The sequence below is a fragment of the Chanos chanos genome, chromosome 4 (assembly GCF_902362185.1).
Source record: "Chanos chanos chromosome 4, fChaCha1.1, whole genome shotgun sequence".
Taxonomy (NCBI): domain Eukaryota; kingdom Metazoa; phylum Chordata; class Actinopteri; order Gonorynchiformes; family Chanidae; genus Chanos; species Chanos chanos.
In genome coordinates this window covers 25,795,065-25,805,254 of record NC_044498.1, presented here as the reverse complement: position 1 = coordinate 25,805,254, position 10,190 = coordinate 25,795,065, and the positions used below count along the sequence as shown (strand labels likewise).

The 10,190-nt window shown below is 38.2% G+C and overlaps 1 protein-coding gene across 1 annotated transcript in view; it reads right to left on the bottom strand.

Moving 5' to 3' along the window:
* Nucleotides 1–9,469: 9,469 nt before the first annotated feature.
* The window catches only part of stum (stum, mechanosensory transduction mediator homolog), a 14,433-nt gene continuing 13,712 nt past the window's right edge, over nucleotides 9,470–10,190 (bottom strand). The window contains exon 4 of the mRNA XM_030773024.1: nucleotides 9,470–9,516. Within this exon, the coding sequence (XP_030628884.1) occupies nucleotides 9,482–9,516 (35 nt within the window). The 3' untranslated portion in view covers nucleotides 9,470–9,481. The remainder of the gene's footprint in view (nucleotides 9,517–10,190) is intronic.

The following is a 10,190-nucleotide window of genomic DNA, read 5'->3' as shown; positions in this document are numbered from 1 at the left end:
TGGTCAATGCAGCTTGTATTTGTTGTGTGTTTTAGCAACTGAACTTTGAGAAGGATTGTCATGCTCTAGTGTGTGTTGTTGCTGTTCTCACACAGTTTGCATTCTATTTTATGAGGGTTTTTAACAATACATTCTCTTTATGTTTGGTGTCTAACATACTACATCTTTGTGACGTGATGGTTAGTGGAATGAGATGTTGAATGAGATGTGTCAGTGCTAAGCTATAAAGAGAAAAAAGAGTGCTGTCCAGTCACTCTGCTGGGCTGAATTCGAGAAACACTGCTTTGATCCATGGGCCACAGTAGTTCAGTTTGTGTGTGCAGAATTTGAAATAGGGTAAGATGTATGCTGGTCTCTGAGGGTCTGTGTTAAGAAGCACATTTAGGCTGAAATAGGAGTGCCTTTGAGCTGTGGACTCTTTAGACCGGTCCTAAGCTGATCTCTGTCCATTTCTCTCAGGTTCCTGTTTCAGAACTGAAAAGGCCTGGAAAGAAACTAGTCATATGGTAATAGGTTCTTATTGCCCCTTGGCTGGCTTTATTCTGATGCTGCCCAGTCTTTTCCTGCCTCACACTTCATCATCTATTTTCATGCAAACCCAGCGTTGTCACATCTGCTTCAGCTAATGAAGGATGCTGTGATTTTTGTGTAGTTTGAATCAGGTGTGGTGGTGCTAAGGTAGAATAAAAATGACCTGCTAAATGAATCTCACCACTGCCTAAAATTGGGTTCCACTGGTTTAAACAGTCCATTCATTCCGTTTCTGAAGGGCGTAGGGAAGGGGCATAAGGAGCGAGCGATTTGGGATTTGCCTTAGTTGTTTTGCGTTACCTGTAAACCTAACATGCAGTACATTTCTGTGGTAGGGCTTTTGTACTGATAGATGCACCAGCAGTGGTTTTAGCTCTATGTCCTCACTGATCTATCTGTTAAATCACCACACAAATAGCACACAGGATGAAGACGTATTCACATCTTCCTAGTTTTGTATGTTGTCAGAGAGAACACCCACGTAAATGGACCTGCCTATAAACGTAATAAACTTTATTTGTATAGTGTCTTTCAAACAAGAAATGCAGCTCAAAGTGCTTTGCAATACAGAAATTACATGCACCGAGTGCTTTACAGGATGATAGACATAGAATGAACGTAAAAACAGGGAATATAACATAGAACAAAAGGTTGAAAATAAAACCCAATGAAATAAAAATAAAGTAAAAAAAAATACGCAAGGTAATATTGATGGTTAACCATTGTAATAATACTCAAACAGATCTTTATCCTGGCTGAAAGACCCTTGGAGCACATTGTCTTTTAAGCCTGTGATTGTTGTTTGCATGGATATTTGTCATTCAAATGTGCCATTGCTGCATGCACCTAAACATTCAGATGAACTCCAAATCATACAGGCCAAGTGAAGCTTGTTTATTTAACATTTGCCAAAGCGCTTAAAAACATCCATTCATTTTCAGTCAGGCACTCAAAGACTGACCTGGGTTATGTTATATTTAGGGAGCATGATAAGTTAATGACAGCCCTGGTAATGCACAAAATCTGTAGCAGTGCAGTTGGTTCCATTAAGGAAATGTATATCACTCCTTTGATTTAAAAAGATATATAAAAAAGACATATGTATATATATGTGTGTGTGTGTGTGTGTGTGTGTGTGTGTGTGTGTGTGTGTGTGTGTGTGTGTACAGCCCACAGATATATAAAAAAGATATATATATGTGTGTGTGTGTGTGTGTGTGTGTGTGTGTGTGTACAGCCCACAGCCTAAGGTCACAACGATGAATTTCTCCCATTTATTGAAATCATTTTAGGGATTTTGCTCTGGTTTCCGGCAGTGTATCCTGATTCCAGTTCCTGTACCACTGTGTATTCTTCTTAAGCTCAGGACCAGTTCTGTAAGACTCAATTACTCAAGAGCTGGATAATTAGCCCATTCATTTTGGACATGGGTATTAGTGCTAACTTTGAACAAACACAGGCACAGGAACTGGGAAAAAACTGCTTTAAGGAATTAAGAAAAGCTAACTTTTGTTTTTCAAAGGCCTGTGGCCATACATTGAGGATCTGAGAGAAATGCAGAGCTTTGGGTGAAGTTGTCATGATTAAAAAAACAAAGAAAAAACTTACATCAGAGAGTAAAGTGAGACAAAAAGGTAATTTTTTCGAACCTTTTCTTTAAAATCACCTTCAGTGCCTTCCTTTTGTTTTTGATGGTGTCTTTCTGTGGTGCATGGAAATTATGCATAAACTTAAACTGAAAAAGTCTCAGAAGAGGAACTGAAGTAGTGTGGTTGTATTCACAGTCAATGAAAACTATGTTCCTTTAAGTGCAGGAAGGATTATGTTGAAAATGTTAAAATTTTGAATGTTAATGTCAGTGAGTCATTACCTGAATGAGAAGTACTTTTTCTGGACCCGTTCAAGACACACACACATGCACATGCACACACACACACACACACACACATGCACACATACACGCACACACACTTAAATTAGAAGCCGGAATAAAATGCCTAAAATGGCAATAAAATGGCTGGTCTGAATGTACAGTTGACTTTTTCTGAGGATCAAAAGTGAGAGGATGGCCAAGAGTTGGGTTAAAGTGTCCCCCTGTTGTAACAGTAGTATGTTACGTTGAACAAACATGACTTGTCTTAGCTCTTTGCTCCAGACACACTTGATCATGTAAAGAAAAAGGTCTAAGAGACTGTGAGACTGTGGGAGAGATTACTGAGGTCAGATATACGTTCATACTCATATTTATATTTTGTGATATTTTGCACAAGAACACTAAATGTAGCTGCATGATTTTTTTTTGTTTTTTGTTTTTTGTTTTTTTTGTTTGTTTTTGGAACTACTCCTTTAATTGATTAAAATGTTCAGTCTGTGAAATCATCATTTAGTGGGTAAATGTATAGTAGACCTGCTTCATTGCTTCGTAAAAAAAAAAAGAGGGGGGGGTAGATTAGTGTGTAGATTAGTGAGCAGTGTAATGCATTTTTTTTTCATTCAGGGAGAGATAGCAGGAAAGTTGTCATTCATTGTGAATGGATGTATCAATTATGGCTTGGTTTGGACCTTGCCTTTCCTGAGTCAATATTTGGGTTTTTTTCTTGGTGAGGATATGAATGGATGACCTTAGCATTGGATGTGACACTTTTAAGAAATTGATGTTAATTTAATGATCTCATCAGTAAAGAACATGCAGACGCACCCACTTTATGTCTTGCTTTGTTAATACTGCAATAAACTTGTGCTCAGTTGTACAAATTTACTTAAGTAAATGAACAGTTGCTCAATGCTCTTTGTCTGACTCCTGTTCTTAAAGTAAAAAAAAAAACCCTTTGTGTTTGTGTTTTAGACATTGTGTTTCAAACATTCTGTCTCTGGTCAGAGCTCCTGAAGTGAGTAAAGAAAATAATTTTGGCTTCCCAGTTCACAATTAGCTGAGCTGAACTGTTTCCTGTCATGTGTGAGAATGTGCTTTGCTTGGCTTGACTTTCCAGTTGCTAAGAGCATGCACAGACTGCCTAGCAAGAATAAAGGGTTGTTTTATTTGTTATGAAAAAGGACTGACTGACTTCAATAACAGTTCAGCGTAGCAATGTTTTCTGGAATTACAGAATTATCTGGTGGTGGATTTAAAAGTGTTAAAATGGGTATGACTCTGTGTTTATATGTATGTGTATGTGTGTGTGTGTGTGTCTGTGTGTGGGGGAGTGTGTGAAGAGGGACTCTGTCATTAGAGGTTAAGCAAATTATTCATCGATACCACTCTCTTGTTGATATGTCAGTAGTACGCATCTGTCAGTCAGACCTTTCTTTTCATCATAAAGTGAACAGTCGCCACCTAGTGATGGGTTCATGCCAGAACTACTGTGCTATGTTACTGCAAATAGATGAAACTATTTTTTTCTTTATGGTGTTATTATTTTTAGTGTTGATGTAGCAACAGACTTTTTCCTGCCCCATATCTTAATCATAATCTAGATAAAACAACCAAACCAATCCTGGATCAATCTTTTTTTTTTTTTGCCAGAACCTCTTACTACATGTCAGAGCTCACATTTTCAACCTCATTTAGATTAATCAGACGATATACAGAATGACTAGCATGAGTCACCTCTCCGCTATCGCTGAGTGGTTTATGTTGCATGCTGAGTGGTTTACCCTGCATTCTAAGGCCAAACCAGCTGCACTGAGACACATTTGGAGCATTGTTGGTATTAGCTGCTTTCTTCCCAAAAGTTGGACTTCCATATTTAGACATGCTTAGCCTGACTCATACCCTTGGCAGAGAGCCTCAGAAATATTAGCCTTGGGACTAGGGAACTTGGAGAGAGGCCCTGTGCATGAAGCAAATAGCCTCCCACACAAATTCACCCAGTGTGGCTACTGCACAGCTCAGAGAGGCTGCATTCAGTCCATAAGCTGGATTTCCTGTCATTCAGTGAGCAGAGACTGAAGTATTGACTGTTTTTATACAGGTCAGAACAGTACCTGGGTTGAAATATGAAATTCAGAATTTAAAACTGAACTCACTGGCCAGTTTATTAGGTACACTTGTCTATTCTCAGGTTGGCTTTTTTTCTTTCAGGCCTGCCTAAATCTTAGAAAGTGTTGGAAATGTTGCACAGAAGTGTTGGTCTATAATATCTTGCAGTCTACAATATCTTGCCTTTACTGTCTCATCCCAAGGTTTCTCTGCTGGGTTAAGTTGGGCATTTGCATTTGTTGTTAAGATAATAAAAAGGCACAGCCTCAGTCTTCTTTATTGACGCTCAATGATGATACAGGTGAAGCAGGAGCAGTGAGGAGAGAAGAGGAGACACTCCTGCATACTGTGCACATGATGTTACCAAGACTAAAGAAAACAATTTCTTGTGCAAAGATATACCCATGCTATCCAAGGCCTTTTGACTTTGGCTGTGGCCATGAAGGGATGCACATGGTCCACAGCAATGTTCAGATATGCAATGCAGGTCAAACAATGGTCAGATAGTATCAAGGCGCCTAACATATGTGAAGACAACTTTCCCCACACTAATACATCACTTTTATCTATGAAAAGTCATGGAGAGTGGCCATTTACAAGATCGCGGAGCATCTTGCACTGAAGACCATCCTGGAGTTGATCTGTAACTGAATGCTTTGATGCCTGTCTGCCTGCTCAGCAAGACACGGGCACATTACTCAGTGCATGTAGGGGATACTATTCTGTATTTAAGCTGGCTGCAGTGAGTGTATCGAGGAAAGTGTGCAAGGTCTTGTTAAGTATTCTACATCATTAGTCATTACAGATGCCAGTATTTTGCAAACTGACCAGAGAAAGTACTCTAAATAGTGATTTATTATGACACCATGAGATGTGAGTGAAGAAATGTTTTGACTTCATTTTGAAATATGATGACATTTATTTGTATATTCTGCATATCTCCATATGTTTTTGATGTAGTCTGTGGAAGCTCTCCATTTATAGCAGGATCATTTGGAAGGGCTCAGAGTTTGTCCCAGTGGTATTTATAACTTTTGTGCCTGTGGTATTTATGCCCTTTTGAACCAAATGGTCTAAGGGCCATGCATTGACCACATTTGATCTCTAAGGGAAAAAACAACAACAAAAACAAACCAGCCAAGTTACACAATCTATAAATGTAAACTAAGCATATGGAGGAATTTAAGTTGATCACGTTTCAGCCATGTGACCTCCTTTCTTTTTTCTAAACTGCCGTTACCAGCACTTTAGTGAAGATTATGGTGTGCGTTTAGTCTGATTCGGCTTGTGTTTCATGGCCACACTGATGATGTCATTATTGATGTCATTGATGTCACTGATGTCATTGATTGAGGATCCAACAGAAACCAGGCCTCCATTAATCTTCCAAATCAAACTCACAATGGCATTTCATTGGTCAGCTAGTGCCAAGACCAATCAATGTATTCCTTTAGAAGTGTTCGTCTTTCATTAATGTTTCCATACCATTCTGATATGGTTATGGTTTGCAATATACTACAGTGAGGATTTTACAAATATACCATATAAAGAAATGTGCCAAATCTATAGCTGAAATTATGCACATATGTAATATAATTGTTCATTTGGAGGCCCATAGCCTTTGAAGTCATTTTCACAGATGAAAAAGCACAGTAGCTTCCTCTTAAAAGTGGGAATTCATTAAGGGAACATTTATTTTTTTATGTATTTAAAATTCAACAGCAAACATCCCACAGATAAATTTGTTCTGGGGCAGTATTTGCAAGTTTTGTTTAAGTATTAATGTCAGAGAGACATAGAACAGTTGGTGGGAACACTCACATCGACCGCATTCCAAAGCTCACATCACTCCATGGGAATGAACTGGAGAAGAATTTCTGTTCCCACTTTCACAATCAGATTCATGCAGTGAGACACTAAAATCCCAGAGTGCCCATGATTCACTCAAACATATCTATATATCTCACACACATGTCTTCAGCTTAAATTAACATCCCACTGTTTAGTCACAAACTGTCTCTTTGGCTGACTCACTAAAAGCTTTACTGATTTCTGTCACCTTAAAGGATTTCTGCTGGGTGTCAGGTGGTTTCCAGTTGGTCATTACGAAAGAAGTTCTGTTTTAGGATAAGTATTTTCTTTTATTAAGGAAAATGAAGAAATTGAGAAACTAGAAATTTGATTGGATGAATTGAGGGTGACCTCATTCAGGTGTGTCGGGATTTTCGGGGTCTCTAGACAGGACCTCAGTCAGGTGTGTCAGGATTTTTGGAGTTCCACTGAACTCCTGGAGAAACTTCTAAATGTGCTGTCATTTTAGAGCGCCACCTGTTGGTTAAAACCAAATGAACACACCAGAAGATATTAATTTCTTTACATTGTCATGTACACTACAGTGTAGAAAACAACCAAAATGACTCCAGGTCAGCAGATATGGCCCAAGATGCCATAATATATTTTTTGGAATTCCATTTTTCTAGTATTCTGGTTTGGGTGGATGATGAGTTGCAACAGTATTAGTGAGATTCCTTATGAGTCGTCTTCCTGAATACCTAGCTCTAATACTACCTAAGATTACACTGATTCAATGATCAAACTTCCAAATATTTTTAAGGACGTATTCACAGCAATGACAGTATCCACTGATTTCCCTGGAGCTTCTTTTCAGTTTGTAGTTTTCATTATTTCCTATGGGACACCGTCAGTCTTTTCTGTTATATTGTTCTCCTAGTTCAACAGACTTGCAGCAGAATTGTTCAAGGGTTGTTTTCCTGACAATCGTGGCAGAAACGCAAACGTCCCAACAAAAGAGCATTATGAGAAGAAAAACGAGTGTCTGGTTCACTTTCATGTTCTCACTTTTCCTCCTCTATGAGAAGAACCCAGCATTTCGAAAGTTAAAATCCCAAATATCACTTAAGCCAACTTTATTCATTAAACATGGTACCTCTGTTATTTGTACATCTCTGTAATAATGTATACATTATTCTTTGCAGTCATTTTATGCATGTATTGGCTTGCCAGTTAGGTGCAACAGCAGTAAAGATATGCGCTGAAATTATTTCCCACTTTTTCTCATTAAGCCATGCCAAAAATAGCATCCACTAAATTGCAAAACGTAGTATGTAATATTATTCTGATAAAGAAAATATTTTCTTTATTCACTGAAATGTACTAATTGATATTAGATCCCTCCATTATGTCAAATACTTCCATAAGACAAGTGTGCACACCTACCACTGCTCATCCCCTACATCTGCTCATTCATATGAAAATGCCACATTATTTTGTATTCATAGTGGCTTTTTAACTGGTCAGTTTTGAAAAGAGAAGAAGAAATATGAAGCAGATTACCTCTGTAATACATTCAGTGAAAGTCAAAGATCTAAGTACTATGTGTTTAGAAAATGCCAAGGTGAGTGAAACTTTTTAGGGGAAACTTAAAGCATACATGTAGAGAATTTTGCCACACATTAATCAGCAAAAAATCTGGCATGATATTTGGAGGTGTTACTGCTTGTAAACATTTTTAAAAATCCATATAGAATCTAACATAGTTTTCACTTCACATGCATTCTCTCTCCCTTGCTATTTCAATCACATAAAAATAACTCACATCGTTACATTACTCTCAATCCCTTAAACACTTGACTAGAGTGGACAGTATCTATGGCAACAGGCTCAATATGACTTACTAAACATTTTACTGAGGGGTTTTGTTTTCTTTCTTTCTTACTTACTAAATCAACATCTAATAAATAGTGTAACAAAATTCATAAAAGATTACTTGTGAATGGTGAGCGGTTAAGGAACAGAAACAAAAATGGTAGCAATGACCAGACTGGCAATATGCATGCAGAACACTGTTTTTGAATTAAAAATAAATAAATAAATAAATGTATCATAAAGCTATAATACATAACTTCAGTAATACAATCCTCAAGAGCACAAAACACCTACACCAGAAATGTGTTTGATTCAGAAATACAAAAAAACAAACAACAACAAAAAAAACCCAATCACCCTATAAAGCACATTTTTGGGTCACATTATATATACATATCCACACAAAATATAAGTGGACAGTGCATGGCAAATACTTATAGTGTTAAACTGCAGTATGCTTGGTAAAATTAAGCAATTGTTCTTTTACATGTCTGAAAATATCTCAAAAAAAAAAAGCACAAGAGAAGTCTCCTCAGAAGTACACTATCCTACCTAAAGTCATGGGACATTAGAACTTATGAAATATTATTATTACCACTGTATTTTCTCACATTTTGCTTTAAAGACAGCAATGATCCATCACTGAAGACTTTCCACTTGTATTTTGTAGAAAGTTACTGGAATTGTACTTCATTCTTCCTTTAAGTGTGAAGAAGACCCAAGCTCAGTTAGCACATCACCCCTCTGCCCCTCTTACAGTTATGTGTGATCATTATGGTTGTTTGGCTGGATGGTCTTGTACAACTCTTAGCAATCTAAACAAATTAGAAAGTGAGTTTAGAACTCAATGACTGTGGATCCCTGAAATCGTAAAGTGCTGACATCAGGCAGATTCCCGCAGTACGATGGACGTCCCATGACATTGGGTAGATTAGTAAACCACAGAATACATTTATTACTACCATAACAATTCATTATATATTTAGTGAAAAATGAGCTTTAAAACAGCATGTAGTACAAGTTTGCCTGGATGGGACAAGTGAAGTCTTCAGCAAAGACAGTTGGCACATACTCGATAATTCAGTGTATTTCCTTGGGGGGTCATTGATAGGCAGTCACCCTGTGGCAGTGATGTCATTATCCCTGGAGCTCCAGGCGATTAAGGGGAAGAATCAGAAGAGATGTGCACCAAGTCAACCCTTCTGCCAGCTCACGTGTAGACCATCTCAGAACCTCCGGTCCATGCAGACCACATAAACCCAGGCCGGTCCACACGTGCCTCAGACTACGGCCAGACTCCTAGACTCAGAGCTGCTGTGCTGGTGCCTGATCCCTGCATCCTGGAGGGTCAAAGGTCACAGTCAGAGATGACACTGGGATGGCATTCGCTCATAAACAGGCCTTCCTTGAACCAGCCCTAAATGTTTTAACCCCAGCCCATCACTGATAAACATGATTCATTTCATAAATTGAATGATGATGATGATGAGTCTATCAGTTAAATCAGATATGCAGGTCTTGGGGTAAAACGAACATGTTTCTTTCCCAGAAAAAACAATGAGAAGCTGACAGTCAAAGCTGTGCTGTAAGACATAACTTGTGTGTAAGACATAAAGCTGTGCTGTAAGACATAATCGTGCAACATGCTAAAATCCTCATGCACAAACATTTATATTAGTCAGTCCTATGCTTTAAACAGATCTCTAAACAAATCTGTTGACTTAAAGCGTAGCTGCACACTGCAACCATAATGTGCGCCCTGCCTGGTCCCGACTTTGAGTAATGAGTTAAATAACCATGATTGAAGATTCCCATCATAACACTGATGCAGAAGCTTTACCCATACATGTGGTTTATTTCATATAGTAATGAGCAGAGTTCAAGGCAAACTTAAATGAGCTCTTAAATGTGCCCAACCACAGCCAAAATACTGTTAGCATGGCATTTACGTAGCATGCGCTCCTTGAGGAAGGTTGGTCACTGGGCCACACAGCAGTGTGTCTACATTAACACA